At 37.0% G+C, this 20,433-nt stretch overlaps 5 protein-coding genes across 6 annotated transcripts; 1 reads left to right on the forward strand and 4 right to left on the reverse strand.

The window, feature by feature from the left end:
• Positions 1-594: 594 nt before the first annotated feature.
• Positions 595-2,252, reverse strand: LOC114522590 (nucleoside diphosphate-linked moiety X motif 17-like). Its single transcript, XM_028543322.1, has 7 exons — positions 2,101-2,252; positions 1,866-1,973; positions 1,592-1,775; positions 1,454-1,479; positions 1,281-1,367; positions 889-1,106; positions 595-783 (listed from the first exon to the last, which is right to left on the reverse strand). Exons 1-7 carry the CDS (start codon positions 2,176-2,178, stop codon positions 621-623), a joined length of 864 nt encoding a protein of 287 aa, XP_028399123.1. The 5' UTR covers positions 2,179-2,252; the 3' UTR covers positions 595-620.
• Positions 2,253-2,547: 295 nt separating this feature from the next.
• Positions 2,548-4,052, forward strand: LOC114522679 (translocon-associated protein subunit beta-like). The gene is made up of 5 exons (XM_028543417.1): positions 2,548-2,647; positions 2,944-3,209; positions 3,396-3,504; positions 3,618-3,695; positions 3,838-4,052. Exons 1-5 carry the CDS (start codon positions 2,645-2,647, stop codon positions 3,946-3,948), a joined length of 567 nt encoding a protein of 188 aa, XP_028399218.1. The 5' UTR covers positions 2,548-2,644; the 3' UTR covers positions 3,949-4,052.
• Positions 2,664-9,674, reverse strand: LOC114522678 (chloride channel protein C-like). 2 transcript variants are annotated; one of them, XR_003686933.1, is made up of 24 exons: positions 9,406-9,674; positions 8,753-8,874; positions 8,617-8,650; positions 8,391-8,471; positions 8,144-8,319; positions 7,893-7,985; positions 7,637-7,796; positions 7,367-7,450; positions 7,167-7,271; positions 6,995-7,084; positions 6,817-6,902; positions 6,574-6,701; positions 6,402-6,483; positions 6,232-6,321; positions 5,967-6,138; positions 5,677-5,849; positions 5,436-5,487; positions 5,237-5,361; positions 5,020-5,128; positions 4,851-4,946; positions 4,675-4,763; positions 4,570-4,599; positions 4,292-4,488; positions 2,664-2,756 (listed from the first exon to the last, which is right to left on the reverse strand). XR_003686933.1 is itself a non-coding variant. In XM_028543416.1 (23 exons), exons 1-23 carry the CDS (start codon positions 9,655-9,657, stop codon positions 4,371-4,373), a joined length of 2,547 nt encoding a protein of 848 aa, XP_028399217.1. In that variant the 5' UTR covers positions 9,658-9,674; the 3' UTR covers positions 4,110-4,370. The 2 variants fall into 2 exon arrangements, 1 of the variants encoding a protein (XP_028399217.1); XM_028543416.1 differs by lacking the exon at positions 2,664-2,756 and having other exon boundaries at positions 4,110-4,488.
• Positions 9,675-10,164: 490 nt separating this feature from the next.
• LOC114522617 (TIMELESS-interacting protein-like) lies at positions 10,165-12,160 on the reverse strand. Its single transcript, XM_028543351.1, has 7 exons — positions 11,939-12,160; positions 11,743-11,818; positions 11,486-11,608; positions 11,332-11,413; positions 11,145-11,200; positions 10,927-11,056; positions 10,165-10,827 (listed from the first exon to the last, which is right to left on the reverse strand). Exons 1-7 carry the CDS (start codon positions 12,157-12,159, stop codon positions 10,334-10,336), a joined length of 1,182 nt encoding a protein of 393 aa, XP_028399152.1. The 5' UTR covers position 12,160; the 3' UTR covers positions 10,165-10,333.
• A 519-nt stretch (positions 12,161-12,679) lies between these two features.
• Positions 12,680-19,882, reverse strand: LOC114522536 (multiple C2 and transmembrane domain-containing protein 1-like). Its single transcript, XM_028543246.1, has 18 exons — positions 19,864-19,882; positions 19,699-19,743; positions 19,439-19,533; positions 19,029-19,122; positions 17,284-17,346; positions 16,819-17,041; positions 16,347-16,458; positions 16,123-16,249; positions 15,855-16,038; positions 15,361-15,744; positions 14,898-15,000; positions 14,567-14,743; positions 14,250-14,495; positions 13,910-13,975; positions 13,698-13,804; positions 13,511-13,620; positions 13,334-13,431; positions 12,680-13,206 (listed from the first exon to the last, which is right to left on the reverse strand). The coding sequence occupies exons 1-18, from the start codon at positions 19,880-19,882 to the stop codon at positions 13,147-13,149; spliced, it is 2,313 nt and encodes a 770-aa protein (XP_028399047.1). The 3' UTR covers positions 12,680-13,146.
• Positions 19,883-20,433: the final 551 nt, after the last annotated feature.

Raw genomic sequence — 20,433 nt, forward strand, 5'->3', positions numbered from 1 at the left:
AATGAGGCAGCGCAATGTTTGTCTAAAGTTCTGTGCAACACAACACTTAGTGGCCTACCATTATTAATCTTAGCCAACAAACAAGACTTGAGCAATGCTAAAGACAAGGACGAGGTGTGATATTTTGATAAACAATGCTGTTAACAATGCTATTGCATGAATATGCTAACTATAATTACAGTTAGGTATTTCATTTATGATTCTAGGTTGTGGAAATTCTAAAGCTCAATGAAATTGCTCAAGATTACGACTGGATAATTCACGCATGCTCATCTCAAGATAAAAATAGTGCACAGGAGGGATTCTCAAAACTTATTGACAAGCTAATCATAGACAAACCTATAGAGGAAAATAGGATATGATGGCATCTTTCTTATTTAAAAACATATTAGATATGCTTTATTGAAGAGTGTCTGTTATATGATGACATCATGTTATTTAAGAACGTACAACATACTATATACTGATTTAGTAGTAGGTGAATCATTTTTGAATTGTAGTCTTGTTCAGACATAAAACTGCCTGAGGACCACCATTATACATCACTGCTTAGGGTGAGACCTATACAATAAATACTGTAGTGATTTTGGAAGAGAACAAAGCAATATATAGTGTCTTTCTTACTCTGGTGTATCGCAATGCTCCAGCCATTGTCGTAATGCAAATTTACTTCCACTTGACAATCTTTCTTGTGTCCAATCTTCTGATGTCGGCATGCAAGCCATGAGTATGGACAGTGGGAAATTCTTGTCAACTTGTTGTCCATTCTCTATCAACTTCACTCTAAAGAATAAAGAATCATAATCACAACTGTTGTGAACAGATATTGTAATAATAGCCAAACTAGTTTGCATTAAACAATGTGTTTTAGAATGCAGGCAAACATACTTAAAATATTTCTGAACAGCATTTCTAGTTTTGCCGTACTCATCACTTTGAACAATCTCTGCTACAGTATCTCTGTCCAACCAGGCTGCAGCACTCACTTCGCTCTCTTGCAACTTGAGTTCAATCTCTCGGTGATCTTGGGGTAGCCGTGCTAACATGTACACCACAATATGGTGGGCCGTTGGTAGACCCATTCCTAGAACGGGTGGATAGACCGACTGAAAGAAAAATAATTCATATTTAGCATAGAAATACCTTTACCTTTAATATTCTGGAAAATGCGAAGACAGTTTTTGACATTTCAAGAAATATAACAGTTTACCACTGGATATCACCTTCCAAACCTTGGCCTACAAGTAGTTATTTTAGAAACATATGTTAATAATACTTACCTCCCATAATCCTAACATTGTTATGTTACTTTCAATTGTCAACACCCCAGTCTCTTCATGAATTTCACGAATGCCTGCCTGTATTAGCTACACAAAAGACATGTAATGTTGTTGAGGATCTCACAATACATAATTCCCTCAATGTAATTGGAAATGACGAAAATATCACTCACTGTTTCACCATTTTCTATATGACCACCTAAAATATTTGAATAAATGAATTAATGAAAAAATCTTCTCAGGTACCATACTAGACAGTGCATAATCATAATTCAACCTGTTATGTTAAACAAGGATTACTATATTCACACCTGGTGTCACCCAAATATTTGGGAAACTTCGCATTGTTTTTGGCCTTTTTGTGAGTAATACACAGCCATCAGCTGATTGGATGACAAATGATACACCAACTCTGACTCCTGATCTTCCGGAGTGCTCGTTGATACTCAATATGTCTGATGCTGTCAAGAATCGACAGGGACAGCTCTCTGGGTGCTGAGGAATGAAAAAGGGTGGGGGTTTTAAGCCTGTGAAGGCACAACAGGGGTTATGAAATTAGCAAGAAGTGTCAAAAACCAACCATACCTCCAACCTAGCACCATGACGGTTTGGTTCAATTCTTAATTCTTTACCATTTAGTTGAAATGCAACATTGATTTGATTGTCTTGACAACCAAGTACTGACAAACAGCACTACAAAATATATAATACATAATATAATGTATATAAATCATTCATTATTACTGAATAGTTTAGTCCAGTTGAAAATATATCGATGTAAATATAGATCAGTCTCACTGAACAGTCTCAAGTTTCATACCTGCTCAAATTTTGCTGAAATGAAGGCTTTTTGATCATTTGAGAGGAGGGAAACGGCATATCTCACTGCTTTGGACATTACTAAGCATCATTGGAATTTAATATTTTACAGCCATGAATGAACCACTCCAGTGAACTCTGTAGTCATTCAGAGACCAGCACTACGTAAAATTCAATATTTCAGGATGAGCTCGTGGAGCTGTCATCAACTTCGGGGAAAGATCGGAACCGTAAACATTTTCCTAAGAATCGATAAATATTTTGCTATTACTTTAAATATTTCCAAAACGACATATATGAAAGAAAAAAATACAGAAAATATGGGGCTTATTAACATGCTTTTCCACCTCAGAGCTCCGCTTCTCCCCCGAGTATAAAACAAATAATATACAGTTTCAGGGGGGGAGTTGCAGGTTTCTTTGGCACCGCGCGGAGTCGCGGACCCTGGTGCCCATAAATCGAAATACTCTAATTCTCGTTCTTTTTGTCTATTGATGAGTCACAACAAGAGAAATACACGAGGACAAAGATAAATTGTTATAGAAATGGTACGAACCTCATAGTTTCACCTTCCTTTTCCATTCACTTGTGTTCTGAAGCTTTCAGATGTGTCATTTTATCAATGATTTCGAGGCAGTAGGGCATATATACATTTTGCTACAATATCACCAATTAGAACGATCAAAAGTAGCAATTGCTCATACTGGCACGAGATAGTTGATTTACCTATCACTACTGTATTAGGATTTAGGATTGGAATTACAGTGCTTGAGTAAATCAGTGATAAAAATCCTGAGATTAAAAGTCTTGAGATTTCAGCTGAAAACAACTATTTTCTTTGCAGTGGATTTTATCAAGCTTGGCCCTGGTGTTTATTTCTCTTTATGGTTGCTGTGCAGCAGATAGTTCTGATTCTGCCCATCTGTTAGTCTCTAAACGAGTTCTTAACGAGTTCGTTGTGGAAGGACGAGATCTAACCGTTAGCTATGCAATTTATAATGTTGGCTCAAGTCCAGCGACTTCAGTATCATTAGTAGAAGAGACATTTAGTTCGGATGATTTTGAAATTGTGAATGGTCAATTGTCAGTGAGGTGGCAAAGTATTGCACCGTATCCTTTTTGTATGATGGTACATTTCAGTTTAGCTGCCTTCTTGTCATCTTGACAAAGGGTACTTCATACAATGGTTTACTTTACCAAGAATTGCTAGTTACCTTTGGATATTCCAATTCTTAACTAACACAAAACTAATAAATGACATTTGCTGCATTGATCAATCTCCTTAATAAGTTTCAGAGGAGCTAATGTCTCTCATAACTTAATTTTAAAACCATTACGATCTGGTGTATTTAATATAACGTCTGCAATGGTGACCTACCAACCCAAAGAGGATGCAGACCAGCAGGTAAGATACAGCTCCTTGCTCTATAATTTCCTATGAAGATATCCAATGTCACTAGCAGTGTATACCTAGGTCATAACTGTATGAGATATTTTAAAACAATTCTTGTTTCAAAGGTTGTGTATTCCACTGCTTTTGGTGAAGCATTTGTTATGGACTCAAAGACATTCAACAGGAGACATGCCCCACATGTCGTAAGTACTGTACTTATAGAAAGAGGACAACATATACTTGAATGAAATTGCTGCTCTTAATAGTAAATAAAAACAACATATCAAGTACATTATAATGCAAGGTAAAATCACCTAAACTTACAATGTTTATTGCTCTTTCTAGCTTGATTGGGGTATATTTGGTTTGATGACTGTCCCAACAATATTCCTCCCATATGCCATTTGGTACTCAACTCATTCAAAATATGATGGATCAAAGTCAAAAAAGTTGTGATGGATACGGATTGAACTGCAAGTTTTTTAACATTGGTTGCTGCTGTTCAATGGTTGTTCAGATTATATAAAATTATTGCCTCTTTGTGGTGCTAACTTATAGCATTATGTTACAATACTTTTGGATAACCACTTTTAAAAAATAAACTTCATACTTTTATTTCAAAATTGTGTCTATTTCATTGTGTGAATTATCAATAAATTATATGATTTTTAGTATGTTATTTGACCAATTGCAATTATTCACATACTCAAACTTGCATGCCCACAAACATAGGGAATAATTTAAAGAATATGATAAAAAAACTAATCGAAAATATATATCATATATGTTAGTAAAATACCTGAACTTAAGAGTGCATCAGCTCAGCTATTTATGGCTTCTGGAATCACAAGATATCATGCATCAGTCTCATCATGGTCTCATACAGGTCCAGACATCTCAATGTGTGTATGTTCCTGTTGCTTTTCAATGATTTGACCAATTTTCTCCTCAAGATTGAAGCCCATCAGGTCTTTCCTGGTAATCATTCCAACTACCCTAAAATTTTCATTAAATGCTCATTAATTTCCGACATTTGAATACCAGTTGAAGTGCTGTACATACTTTCATTGTACTCACCCATTGCATCTATCAACCACAGTCAAATGCCTTGGAAAAAAACATGGAAATTGCAGTCAAATTCAATTTTGAGAAAACCAGGAATAAATAAGTTTTATCATCTACCTTAATCCCAAGGTTCGGTATATAATGTAGGTTCTGTGCAGTGAAAAATTTGATTGGACACTTAGAGCTGAGTCGTTGACATAAGGTGACTATAAGAAAAGCGGATCACTGCTATGTCATACAATTGTGGAAGAGATTTGAGACTGATATAGAAAAGACGTATTTTGATTTCTTACCAGGTCAACAAAAATATTAGCATATAGTTCCTGATCAACATATTTATGTAACTTGTTGTTTAAATCATCTGCATTGGGAAGGTAGGTAACGGAAAGCTACAAATTCGAAGAAAGATTAGTGCGCTTTCAGAACACCCTAGTTCATATCTCTTTTCATTTTCATACAAACCTTTTCATAATCCACATCAGTTATTTCATAATTCTGCGCTCCATCAGGGCTGCTGTGAGGACCACTGCTGCTGAATTTCTTATGCGACAACAGAATACTAATATCCAACCTAGATGAAAGAACTCTCAATTCAATGGGCCTTGAGTGGGAAAAATACTGCTCAAACCAAGCCCCAATAACTATTTATTGAATGAAGTTATTTCCTAACAATCTTCACCTTGTAACGAGTCCAATAAACACTTCATCACCATGGCGTAGTTTCTTCACAATAGGAAATCCTCCATGAGGTGTCTCTAGCAACACACGGGCCAACTGTTGAACACTCACTGACAAATGCAACACCTACAAGACAAATTTTCTCATTGAAACAAATTTTTTAAATATGGCTAAAAGAAAGCAGTCTACTTTTGACTCACCTCAGCTGGTGAAGACATAACATCTTTTGCTTGATACAACTCTAAATTAACACTAAATAAAGAGATAAGTAGAAAGAATATGGAAAAACCCATTAACTAAAAGCAATGTTCAATGCTCTAACTTCAGCGAAGTTTGCCAGAGTAATCAATCAAGCTATAGTTGCAACAAATGAGAAAGTCTATTCACTATTGTTTTAATGTGTTCAGCAAATGAGAAGAGAGCAAATGAGAGCCTTCTTACTTCTTTTTTCCACCATGAGTAAACACAACAGGTTCAGAGTCCAAGAAAGGGATACATTTGAATTCAAGAAGCGCGTGATACAACGGATGAGTCACGAAATCTCCGACCCACTTTGAGACCATGATTGCTACCATGATTGGCAGTAAGAATTGAATATCATTCGTAATTTCAATCTAAAACAGTCAAGTTTTGAACACGTTTAACTTTCTATTAAATCGCCAGTGCGATAAAGAGGGTGGAACAAACAAATATATCTGGGTAAATTTCATGACTGAGTATATTTCCCTCACCATTATGACGGTCAAAGACATGGTCAACCTGGACACCCCACCAAAAAACGAGGCCGCTCCAATCAAGGCGAAGGCTCCAGGGTCCATCCAAGCCCATTGACCCTCTGTGTGAACACCAAACAAATCAACCATCAACTTGCCAATAACTCTTCCATAAGTTCCACCTATAAAACTATCAAACACTCCGATCATGATGGTGGCTGGCTCGCGGACCTTGCAAACTGTGGAAGCGAAACGCGATAAGATTTCTATAATTAATACTTACAGCATTGGCACAACAAGGCCGCTGGAAATCGACGTTCCTGCCGCCCAACACGCCAAGATAAAATACACCACTAATACGGTCAATAATGGACTAAATGGAAGAAGTACTTGTCAGTGTTTTTTGCTTCGCTTTTTCATAACGTTAACAGTCGTTGGCGGCGTCTCACTGACCCGTATGTGAATTCTCTATGAGTATCTCTTGAGAAGAGATGATGGATTGCTTCCTCCCCACTTGCAAACAGCAGCGTTGCAACTATAGAAAACAGAGCAATCATTCAGTTACAGATTTTCTCATCTAGTTTAACTACCAAGACGCAGCTATACAGAGCGAATGAAAGGGTACCTTGGTTGAATGAACCGTTTGTGTATTTCGTTCCGTTCATCATTACCGTTATTCCTTCCTCACAAGTGTAATTATTCACAGTTCTCTCTGTATGCAATGGACTGCGATGCTCAACCAAACACTCATCACTTGAGAAACATTCAAAATATATAACATTAGGTTATAGCGGTACTTTATACCACTGGTCACGCAATAAACTTGCAAAATCGAGATAAGTTTAGTTGTTTTTTTACAATGACTTACTCAAATTTTGATCCCTCAAAAGAACACTCAAATTTAGAACATGGAAAAGGAGCTGGCAGGAAAACAGCGACTGTTCCAACGATTACCTAAAATAATATACATTGTTTTGAAATTGCTTTTTCAAGTTTCAACGGGTCACTTCGATATCATTTGAACATCGACAATGATAGAGCATTACCATGAGCAAAAACACTTCAAACACTCGGACACAGTTATTCAGCCATTTACGTTTTATTCTTGCAAGATGATATCTCCTGAACCTGTTAATCTTAAACGAAGAAAACTGAGGATTAAGTAACCAGTTGTTTGTGCTATAAATATGAATACAAGGCATAGCAACCTGGTTATACCTTTAAATTGATAAAAGTAAAAACCGCTCCTAAAATCCCACCCAAAAATCCTAGTACGGCAACTGGAATAAACACGAGAATATGTAGGGCGACTCCGTGATCAATCTGAAATGAATTAATAACATAAAACAAGTGAGATGAAAGCTCTTAAAAAGAGTATTATCCTGCTCAATGAAAGTAGTAAACCAATAGTCGGATACCTGAAAGAGAATGTATCGCTCTGCTTTAAATAAACCGAAATCATCTTCGTATTTGAAACCTTTGAAAGCTGAGTTAAAGAGATCCTATGGAAGGAATAAAAAACGTTGTTTTAGTTAGGTAAAGGTTAGGTAAAAACATTTACATATACATGCAAAAGGTCCGTCAATTTGCATTCTAAGACTAAGGAAATGCAGAAGGTACCCCTACAATCGAGTTAAACGACGACTGGGGATAGAGGAATCAAATTTTGAATACACTAGCTTGCTTACAGTGGTAAAGGTGGCGACCATGGTGCAAAAGAAAATCTGCCATGATAATTTCATGTTCCAAAATGATGATACTTCCTCCATGGCAAACAACAGACCACCAACAGGAGCACCAAAAGCACTCGCAACACCTGCACCAGCTCCCGCCGAGATAAAGTTGCGTCTGTGCGAGAAATCATGTTACATATCCTTGATTTATGTACACAGAAATGGTATCATTGTCAAGGAATCTACTGTAGCTTAATTTTCACAAACTTGCCTGTCTTCAGGATTTCTAAATCTTTGAAAATACGGAAGGTTTAGTTTGAGCGTTGAGGAACGAAATTGGCTTAGACCAGCACCAATCAATCCACTGAAGGAAAGAAAATTGTAGAAATTAAGTTGTGAATCTGATATGAGTTTCGCTTCCTTAACTACACTCTGGTGAATTAGCAGTTATAATCAAGGTGTTGTAGTCATTTATTTGAAGACATGTTTGGAGTAAATGAATAATGCTTACAAATACATTACCCTAAATGAATCATAGGACCCTCTGGACCAACAGGCAAGCCTGATGCCACAGCACAAACGCAGGAGAAGAATTTCACTACCATTGTCTTCACATTGAAAATGCGACGAATGATAGTGCCATTCAGAAATCCAATCAGTTCTGGGATGCCAGAACCAGCTGCTGCTGGACGAAAGAACTGTAAAAGATTTGCAAATTTTCAGTGTGTTTCCACCGGATTAGATAACCAAAATACCATACAATACCTACCACAACCATGGATGATCCAAGAACAGCAAAGATAACACTATATCCTACCACCCAGAACCATGCCAGGCCATATTCTTTTTCCTGAATGAATAAATAATCTTTGAGTCTCCCTCTGACAAAACAAAGGGACACCAGATACCCAATATAGCATCTCTTTAGTAAGGGACCAGGTCCCCTTATCAATCACCATTATTACTCAAGATTACTAAGTGTGTTTAAAGGTTACCTTTATCATTTCATTGGCCATTTCCCATTTAAAACTGTCAAAGATAGATAATTATTATTTGTTATAATTGATGATGAACCAATTTGCCAAACTATCAGTATAACATAAATAACACTTGCTGGTGAAAATAACTTACTCCATGATAAGGTCAATTAGTTGATGGAGTAGAAAGCCAACAAAGCCCACAGTGAATCCAATAAGACCCATCATTACCCATCTGTCCCAATCAAGGCGAGCTGGTTGACGTTTTATCCAATTCTTAGTTGGGTGAATAAAAATAATAATTAGGCTAATATTTCTAGGGCACAACTGCAAAGGCATATAGTCAAATTTTGTCAGATCCAATTCACTTCTGAATTCTGATGTATGGAATGAAGTCTGTTATTGATAAAGCAGTACTGCATTTGCTTGAGCTGATTTGCTGTCCATATACATTGCAAGTCAACAGACTATCCAACATCCATTAGAAGTGAATTGGATCAGACAGAAAAACCTGTCTCAAAGCACCAGCTCTGACCTCCCCAATATATAGACACCTCCCTTACATGGTCAAGTCAAGTAGAGGCTCATAATTTAGGTTTCACTGCACATTTGGTGGTATATGTACAGTACCTATCATTACCAGCTGTACAAATGGTTTACTAAATATGTTACAATTACGCGCAAATTGATACATTTACGTGAACCGGAAATGAGATCAAATGTTCCGAAAACAAAGATCGTTACTTTCAGTCATAAAACATAAAGAGGCAACATCGAATCTTACAAGATATTTCTTGCTATTATTACCTTGTACACGACGCTGTGCGGCGGGAAATAGTCAAGACTGTCGTACGTTGCCAACTGTTGTTTCTCCTTTTCTGTAAACTTGTGGTTGTCATACGCGCTTTCAAATTCACGTCCTTTTTGAAAGAAGCTCGTCTGGGCAACCGGAGGTCGCGAGTCCTCGTCTGCATAACCAGAGCGTACTCCGAATCCTCGTCGCCTTGAAATATTTTCGCTGTTTTCATCGCTTGTATCCGTAGTTGCAGTGGCACTCATGTCACCCTCTTCCTCAGAAGCCATATTGGATTATTTTGATATAGGAAGCCCACTCCGAACTGGTCCACTTTTGATATTACGAGAATTGCACATTGTCAACCAATCAGATTGCAGTAATTTTTCCTGTATACCAGACCACGGTTAATAAAAACTGAGATTGTTAGGCTAGCGGAAAAACTTCAAAGGTGGCGGCAAATGATGCTGGTGATCAAAGGAAATTCCACTGGTAATCTTTCTCCTGTATACCAGCCAGACAGAGTTCACTGGTAATCTGGTATACCAGTGTTCATGGTTACAGTAGCGTTTCATCCAGTTACTGGTGTTCTAATTCCGTTTTTCTTGTTCAAATTTGAATGGTTTAATCTATAAATCTAATAAGATCAAATTATCAATAATCAAGACAAGGAAATGTCCCTGTTTTATAGTATTTATCTCAACACATTTAATAGATCAACAATATTTATCTTATATCAACAATAAAAATAGTTTTAATATAATAGGTTAATTAACATGGTAGTAATCTGTAGAGCTTTCTACATCCATTTTTCCACATTTGAACCACATTAGTATTTCCACAAATTTGTCTGTGGTGTTTCTCCAGTAATACTGTGGTTTAATTGTATGTGAATTTACAGAAATTTGATTGTTGCGCTGAGAAATATATAGCGACATTCTCCTAGCTGCCATCAGGTTCATTTACGATTCTATTTGGTTGTGAATCATTAAATAGAACTTCTTTATCTCCTGAATTTATAGTTGGTTCACTATTTGTGTCTGAGTTTAAATCAGGGTTTAGGTCAAACATGCTTCTATTAATAATTTCATCATCCCCATCTGACATCTCATTATCATTTAGTTCTGTTTCAGTGTTTGATTGTGAGCAAAATTCCTTCCTTTCAAGAGCAATGTGACTTTCAGAATTGTCATCAACATCTTGCACAACACTGGCTTCATCATTGACATCATTTTCACCATCATTTTTATTGATATTTGTTGTGGTATCTTCACTGCCTCTTATCTCATCAGGCAATTCATCCTCTAAAATTTGATCTTCCTCTGCATTTTCATATGTAGACAAACTTGATTCAGGTTCAACTGAATTTAGCTCCTCAGAGAAATCCTCTTGAAGCATTGCCTCTTCAGCTTCTGTAAGACCTTCTATTTGAGACTCTAAAAACCAAAATTACCATTGAAATATAATTTTGTTGCTGTTATACTTATATGCATTATTTTTATCTATTCCTAATGCATTAAGATCTACTCACTAACCTCTTTGACTTTCTTCCTCTAATCGTCTCCTTTTAGCTTCACGTCTTTCAAAAGCAAGTAGCCTGTTTTGTCTTATTTTTTCACGTTGTTCTTCAGTCAGTTCAGCAGGGGGCGCCTCATCTTGAACAGTCTGAAAAACAAGAGCTAAATGCTTAATCCTGATGTACAAAAAACAAAAAATTGAAAAAAGGTCACAAAGATCAAGATCATGAACTTACATCAGGTTGAGTCATAGCTTCAGTCGGCCGCTCTTCATCAATTGTTTCAGCTTGTCCTGAAAGACATTTTACAAAATCAAAGATAAACAATTTAGGATTCAGTGGAACTAGTGAATGTTCAATGAATGGTGTTGACCATGCAGTGTAGAAAGCTCAGTTATATATAAAGAAATTTCTGAATACATACCTTCTGTTTCTTCATTGCCTTCCTCATCAGGTTCTCCACGAATGACCTCCTCCTCGCTTTGTCTTATTCGTTTAAGCTCATTCTAAATGAATACTTCATAAATGAAGCTATTGTGCAATAAACAATGACCCAAAAACATATTTTTCAACTGCACCTTGACTTTGGATTTGCTACCAAGTAATTCACATTTCTGAACAACGTTATTAAAAGGCCATCTTGGCATCAAGCATTGAGCCCAGTGTTCAAATCTACACAGAAGTTTATTCAAGTCCGACACCTGTCAAGACAGAATATATATTGTCACTAGAATTTGCCTACTCAAACACATTTAGTACCTGGTCACAGGCACCAATTCAGTGTATAGATCTTGGTAGCATTGAAGTTGCTGCTAATTTAGTAAACAGTAAATACCTCGTGACCTTTTCCTTTAAAGTTCTCTTCAGAGCATAAGTGTTTCAAAGCTTGAATTCCATTTTTGGAACACAATCTGTAATTTTACTATATACTTCAGACAATTGGGAATTGGGAAATTTGGAAATTACAAACTAGGAGTGTTAAACCTCTGTTATTTGTACTAGTTTTACTTTTTTCTTAAACATTTTCATACCGTTCATCATTTAAATTGACTCTGGGTTTAAAAGCCCGTTTTTTCTTCTTTTTCCCGTCGTTTTCTTGAGTTGGATCACCATCAATATTTTGATTTTCAGCATCATCGTGAGCTGCTATATTAGCAGGATCATCTACAAGCAGTGATTCATCCAAAGGAGGCGGTATTGCAAAGAGATCCTCGGCGTCTCCTAACACGACATCATTGCCATAAACTTCCATTTTTTAAACGTTTATTTGGATAATTTGCAGGAAAGCTTTATACTTGGATCATTTGTTTCAGCAGAGCTCAGCTCCGCTTGATTTGTTTACAAAAATGATCGACTTTCCCGCGCAAAACCGCGCGTATTTGCGTACACTGAACTATATATATACATACCAATACCTGAACTACAACTAGTTGAGATACATTTTTTAAAAAACATTGATAAAAATATCAAAACACGAAAATTTAATATTACCGCATTGACATAGCTACAGCTCCACGTTCACTACATTTGCAGTACTCGTACCGCTCGTTTCTCGACTGGTAATTCTTGAATAAGTTTTCAAAGCCCGCTAAAGTCTTGTAAGCCAAGTTTTTCTGGGTAACATGACCAGAAAAATTGATCTTGCAAGCATGCGCAGAAAATGTGTATGCTCAAAGAACTGGTTTTCTACGCGTACGCCACCAATGACTTTTTGAACACCATTGGAAATCAAACTACTTGTCAGAAAACAAACAAACAAACTTTTCTTATCATATTGTGTGTATATTATCATAATTGTATGTGAAAAATATTGAACGGCCTAAAAATTGATGAACTGAACAATTACTATCTTAAAACTATTTACAATTATACAATAAAACCTTATAATGTACATTTAAATATAATATGAATAAATAAATTCCAATAAATACAATTCGCTTATACCTAATTGCCTACGAACCAAATTTTCATTTCATTTTCGTTTGAATAAATACTCCTCAGGCTTAGTTGAAAATACGTACGATGGTCATGTTTGGAGCGTCTTATTTCAACGATATCTCAAACGACATAATGATGCATGTATTGGTAATGCTGTATTACAAATACTGCTAATATAAATTCACTGTCTCACTCTCATATTCTCATACAAAAGCTGATTGTGAAACCACAGCACTTACGTCACATTATCACGGAATATAAACTGGAAAATGAAATGGGAAATGCACGAAAATGTTTTGTGTTAAGGATCGATTCGCTTCAAACGCAACGACGGATCTGTTTTGAGTAATTTCTGTTCTTTCTGTAATGCAAAGAAATAGGTTTACTCCCCCGGCATTTCGTGTGTAATTTGGAATATAGAATATCATTTGAATAGTGGAAGGCCTTCGTTTCGAAAATTCATATTATAGAGTAGATTAATAACTTACAATTTGTGGATCCGAAGGTAATCTTGAGAGAAGATCCATCAATTCATTGTTATCGACTGCATTTGGTTTTCGGATTTTCTTTGTGAATTTATTAATACCTGAAGGAAGGGAGATTCATGTAATTTTACAAATGCTAACGTAAGACCATATACTTCATATGTTTGTAGATCAACCTACCAAACGCCAGTAACAAAAATTTGATAGGCACAAGATAAAGAACTAGCGTGGCGCCTGTCATTGCAACGCATACCATGGTGGATACGAACGGAACAGTCCAGTTAAACAAGCTAGAAAATAGATCAAAACGCATTGTGTAAGTATCGCTTGTGGAGGTGTGGATTTTTCAACGTTATATGATTCTTACTTTTTAGCTCTTTCAAGCATGGACGCGACGTTATCCAAAGCATTTTGAATGGTTTGACAAAGATTCGTTATCATCGCCATCTTCTCTTTAAAGCTCTTTCCTTTATCCTAAGAAAAATTAACATTCCACCTTTGAGTATTCACAGAACACATCGAAAACTCGCGTTGGCAATCACAAGAGAGAAAATCATTTAAAGAAATATGTAAACTTACGCCTTTCTTCTTCGTATCTTCCTCGTCATCATCGTCGTCTTCCTCGTCGTCTTGTGGCGGTCCTTCCTGGATGTTTGAATTAGATTGAGGGTTAAACGATTAATTAAGATAAGAAGATACAGGATCATAAAGATTACATTTAGGATTGAACGGTTGATTCAGATAACAAGATTAGATCATAAAGATTACAATAAGGATTAAACGATTGATCCAGATAACAAGATATAGATCATAAAGATTACAATAAGGATTAAACGATTGATTCAGATATCCAGGTTTTCTACACAGACAAACTCAAATTCTGTCAAATGAAAGCCACATAAGTTTGTGTCATTCTTACCTGATCCTCGGGATTCACGTTTCGTTCAGTGAGTAGGACATGGATTACATATTGTTTGAGAAAAGCCAGAAGAACACCAAGCGGGATAAGGTAAAGATTGAAGTTCAAAACCAACATAATATAGACCAGGAATGCAAAAGCACTCCGGAACTTGTACTGCCAGGTGAAGAGAGAACCAACAAATGCTCCTGTCGAGGCAACACTTGCTCCAATTTTACCAATACGGTCGATGTTTCTTTGTAGTAACTAAAAAGAAATTCGTTTTAATAGACGTTGGAACTTAAGATCGTATAAGATCACAAACCACAGCAGCTCACCTGTCGCTTAAACTTCGGTGCCTCATACAACACTTTTGGTTCTCTCGGGTTGATTGTTCTGACTGCAGCTCTAATTGGGTTATAAATGACATCAAGGGTCATGATTAAATGTCCTTTTGCCCTCTTTTCTAACGTCTTGTCTTTGAGTTGGTACATACGCTTCTCTCTCGGGGTTATCTAAAACAAAATATTGTACCATTTCATTTCAATTGTTTGCACAACAAATTCGCTTTGATAAAGAAGCAATCACTTCTAGGGGGAGCAGTTCGGAACTGGTAGAACTATCCAGTATAAAATACAGCGTATATATAGTTCAAAGGAACACAGTTACCTGTAATAGTGGTATAGCAACCTTGCCGAGCAGATCTGGAGCGCCTCGTTTGTCCTCATCATACACACTGATCTGTAGGAGATCGTGAATGTCTTTCACGTCACTATAGAAACGATGACATCATTAGATTGTGTGCATATAATGCCATAGACTTGTTAACACTGGTCTCAAATAGTCAACTCTAATGTAACTGGAATAATAACTCATGATGGACACGTCTACATATCACTTCATTGAAAATTGAATACAATTAACTAAGCTATTGCTATTTCAAGGCATGCACTGGCTTTACCCCTCTCCTATCCCCTCCTATCCCTCCTCTCCCCTCGTCTCCACCCTCTCAGCCCTCCTTCCCCTCACAACCCTCCTCTCCCCTCCTCTCCTCTTCCAGCCCTCCCGAGCTATCGTTTCAGCAGTACTAGAGTTCACATGTTTCAAACGAGACTGACAATGAAGCACTCACAATTCATATATCCTCTCCCATTGTGGATTCAATGTCTTGAATATTGTCGGAGTCATAAGTCGAGCATTGTTCAACTCAATGACAGCAAATGGATCGCTGGCTCCACCAATATCAGCCGCGGCAAGACCAACTGCTCTGTGAAGTTTAACCTGCAACCACCCGATCTCCTTGATCTTCTTCCCAGTTTTCTTCAGGGCAAACTGTTTCTCAATCTCCTCTCGTCTGTTCGGCTCCTCGACGTAAGCGTTGAGGTCCGACTCGCACCCAGGAATATCGATCGCAGTCACACCCACATGCATGATCACAATACCAGCACCATCTTCTAACTCTGCCTCGATCTTGTGCGATCTTTCTCGTTCGTATTTTGTAAGATCGATGTTGACTCTGAAATGGTTCCATTCAAAAGAATCAGTGCAAACTGTTTAGTCTGAAAACATCTGAGGGTTATAACACAGTTTTTTAACCAGACACAATAACAATCTCGTTCCCAGTACCTTCCCATGAATTCATCCTTTCTGATATCTCTGTCATACACACTGACTTCTAAAATCATGTCAGTATCTGCGAAGAATTTCAGGTCAAAATGTTCCTTCCATTGCGGGTTCAACGTTTCCTTGCAATGCTTGCTCTTGTATTTCTCATTCCCCAGCTTGAAACGACAATACGGATCGCTGGTCCCTGTAGGGAAGAAAAAAGGTAGGATCCATTTCGTACAATCTTGCTCATTGGCTTGAAACACAAGTTCACCCTAACTAACCATACCATTGTCATCCATAGCAATCAGTTTCTGTCCTTCGACCAACGTAATCGACACAATTCCATCTTTTTGTAGAGCTTTTCCACTCTCTCTTGCTTGAGCTGCTCTTCGTTGACTGGCCCGTCTCATCAACTGCAAATTATGATTTGACATTAACGAATATCACAATGAAATATCGCAAATAACAGCGATGAAAAGCAGCGTCAACCACACCGAGAAACTCACTCACCTCTTGCCTGTCCTCGTTCGTCTTTGGCATCAAATTGAAGGTTGCTGTGATCTGACCAAGCTTTTCATTTGTTCCACTGGCACTTTGAAGATCTAACGTCAGATCTGTTGGTCTAAAATGAGAGAAAATAACTCAGTAGAAGAACACTGTTTTATCCAGGAAAATCCTCTAAATCATCGGAAGGAACGATGGTGATATAACACAATGACTATCAACATTGATTCAATTCTAGTCCTGAAACGAAAAACAGGAGCAGATAGACGCCATGATTGAAAACACTTAATCTCAGTCAATAGAAGATAAAACCGGTGGTAATTTCACGTCCAGGATCCACGAATATAATCCTAACTTTAAATCCTAAACCTGCCCTAATCCTTACCCAACTACTTATACTAAACTCTAAACGATTAGAATCAAGGATTATATTCGTGGATTCTGGACATGAAATGATTAACATAAAACCCGTTCTTACCTGTTAACTTCCATTTTTGATAAATCAACAGTGACAGTTCCCATCGGATCATCGCTGCTGACACGATCGAAATCAAAAACTTTGATAACAAGCGGCATGCTGATGTCCTCGATCGGGACGCAAAATTTCTCGTTCCATTGGGGGTTGAGATTTTTGGGAATGGTTCGACTTTTGTAAATTTGTTTTCCATCAGCCTTGAATTTAACATAGGGATCGCTAGTACCTGTAAAATCGTAGAAAATAAGGCTATTAAATTGTGTATGATATTCACTCTGGCTTGGAATATGTACGTAGAAATGTAGAATGATTGACGCGCTACGAATGCCAATTTTAGTTTAGAGATATTTTATAAATACGCTATAAAGCTATTTTAATTTAATTTATTTTGTTTAAAGTTTAAATTTATTTATGGTTTAAAATTGATTTACTTTTAGTTATGATTAATCACTTTATTTTATTTCAAACCTGGCGTTCTTGTGATTGGTTTAACATATGGTTTATCGTGAAAGAATTGAGTGTGAAAGTCCACTAAACAAGGCAAAAGTTGAGAGTATGTTGGTTCAATAAAGTGGTTGAATTTTAATGCAATGCATTGCAAGTTAGTGTAATTTTGTACAATAATTTATGACAGATTAGTATAGGTTTGAGGCTTATCTATTAGTTCTAGAGGGGGAAGGATTCTCAAATCAAGGTAAGGTTACTTTAGTCATTAGTATTAACATTAGTATTAGGATTAGGATTAAGATTAGTATTAAGATTAGTGTTGAGAATTAGTATTATGGCCAGAAAGTGAGGGAAATTGTCAGAATCTTAAGCTGATTAAGGTTAAATTAGTACAAACCATCCATTTTCAATAATGTTTTACTAAGATATTTGGATTTAAATTAGAGACTAGTGTGTGAATTGCGAATGCATTATGATTGGCCAGTTTGAATGTTACAATAATCAACTGTTTAGATCTTACCTCATTACTTCAGACAACCTGCGGACTTCACAATATAATTTAGTATTTAGTATTAGCGTATAATTATCAGTTTAGATGAATTTAAATCATTGCTTTACATGTTAAAGTAATGCATTCATTATTTTTTGGTTACAATTTATCATTTGCACAGAAGGGGTCTTTCCCTGAGGGAAAAAATAATCATATACATGACCGGAGAAGTAGATTATATTAGGGGGATATGGGTTAGATAACCACAAGTTAAGCCACAAACGAATATCCAAACAGCCTCTATTTATTCTAGTGGCTATTGATTATCTCAGTTGAATTCAGACTTGAAGTTTGGAGATATACTTTTTTAGCAACTGTGAGATAAGTAGGAATGACAGAGAAGGTTATTTTATAAAAGCCTGATGTAGCTGTGATTGAGCGAATTTTTTTGGGATTAGTTGTTCAAAGCCCTCCAGGCAAAAAGCCAAGCCAAAGTATCTTAATTTGTTCATGAAAACAATATTAGCAGTTACAATTCTCATTTATCCTAGGCTCAAACTTAAAAGACCTCCGAACAAGCATCCTCAGATATTTTGAGGTGTTTTGCTTTTAAGGAATTAGGGATATCAATTAACTATGTAGGCCCACTGTGCAATATGTCTAAAAGGTATCATGCAAAGAAGCACAATTGTGGCAATCATAAATAATTAACATGTGCTTCATTGGCAAACATATCTGATAACAAAACATTCTTCGATATACATTTATATTTTGTTGACACAAATGACTGTCTCACAATGCTTAAAATGAGGCCTATTTTCAAATATTTCCCTTTAGTTAATGATTAACCAGCAAACAGCAATTATAATTAGTTAATTCGTTTTAGACACGAAATATAGCGATGCATGAAAACAATGCTCAATATATTTAATTTATTTTGAGTAGGATAAGAACATAATTCAAATGTTTTCACGTTCGATATCAAAACGTTGTGGCGTAAAATAACAAATTTTTCTTTCAAATCAAAACAAGTTTTATTACAAAATTCACGCAGCGATTTCTTGCAATATTAATATCAAGTACTGCGGAACCTTCTGGAGCGCGTGAGATTTGCTTAAAAAACATGATAAAATCTAAAAATATATAAGTATTTTGATGTTTTGGTGGCCTAGACAGAGGTGAAATTAGCGCGCTCTCGGGGTGTCTTCCGCTTGCTTTAGTTTGCCTAATTTTAAGCGAAGAGGCTGGAAAGTGAAAAGAAATGAAGTATAAATACCTGTCTTATCTCTGGCGGCCAAGTTTATGCCCTCCTTTAGCTCTACAGAGAGAGCGAAGAAGGCAAATTTGCCACTTCTGGCAACCGCCGCTGCCTATAAAAGATATTAGAACAGCCATTAGAACAATTTGTCTCAAATTAACAACCGGAAGCGAATGTCTCGACTACTTCCGCTTTCACATAAACAACGATATTCACGAGGAGAAATTGCTAGAGAAAAGCACAATATTTCAAAATGTTTTCCATCCGACAATATCAAAATATCAAACATCATTTAGCGTTAAGAAACATTAGGACGGTAACCCTCAAATTCTTTCGCTTACAATTATGCAAAGTAGAACACGAAGGAACTGCAAACATTCGATATCGAAGATGATAGGAATCTGAAGTTTACTGAATGAAACACTCACCGTCGAGCCCGGAGAGAATTCCACAGGCGAGCTCTCGCCGTCGAGCGAGAGATTTTCAGGTCGCCCACCCGGGCTCTCGGGAGCTTGGCCGCCGCCTAAAGATATGTTTGAATGTTTTCGGTTAGTTTGAGTTTGGTCGTGTGGTTGGTTTGTGTCAGCATTCGTTGTCTCGTCCTGTTTGAGGTCGAAATTTACCGACCGTCGATGTGACCTCATCTCGCTGATGTGTGTCAACGAACGAGATAGAAAACTCTTCCTACCCTTCTTCTTCTTAAGACTGTTGAAAAGCCCCTTCTTCTTCTCGCCTAGCGAAAGCGATTTCAAATCACACAAAATACAGGTTAAACATACGAACGGAGTCCAAAGGAAACAACATACAAAATCGACATCGCGATATATATACTGGAGTAACTTGACTTGCATACCTTTATCGTCGTCTGACATTGTAGGATTTTCTTAGGAGATTTTACGCAAAGTTCTACAGATACCTGCTTTCTGTCTACTTCTACACCAATTGACTCGTATTGGGAATCAAGGCTACGACAGCAATGCGCATGATTACTGCGCAGAAGCGTCGCGTCTTCCTTGCACCGCAAGCGAGCTTTCTACAGGTGGCTGCCGGAGATGTTGTAGGCTGCAAACAATCTCGGTTTTAGCAGAAACGAGAACACAACTGGACGGAAAAATCACTACTTATGTTAAATGCTCTCGGTCGACTAGTTTTCTCAGCCTAAAATACCTTGATTTCATAGCGGGATATAATTGCTTTGATGCAAACACCGGGAGTATCACGCAATCAATTATTTATACCCGTCATTATAACGCCATTTCACGGCAATTAAAAGCGGTTGCGAGGGAATAAATACATGACATTTTACAGCCATTGTTTGGTAAACTTCGGCTAAGGAAAACCCACACCAAAAGGGATGCAACTTGTCGCATGAACACACCCTTATGTTCGCGTTTTTCAATTTTCTCTTAAAAAATGCAGCGTG

The sequence above is a fragment of the Dendronephthya gigantea genome, unplaced genomic scaffold (genome assembly GCF_004324835.1).
Source record: "Dendronephthya gigantea isolate DGI-Jeju-01 unplaced genomic scaffold, DenGig_1.0 000023F, whole genome shotgun sequence".
NCBI lineage: Eukaryota > Metazoa > Cnidaria > Anthozoa > Malacalcyonacea > Nephtheidae > Dendronephthya > Dendronephthya gigantea.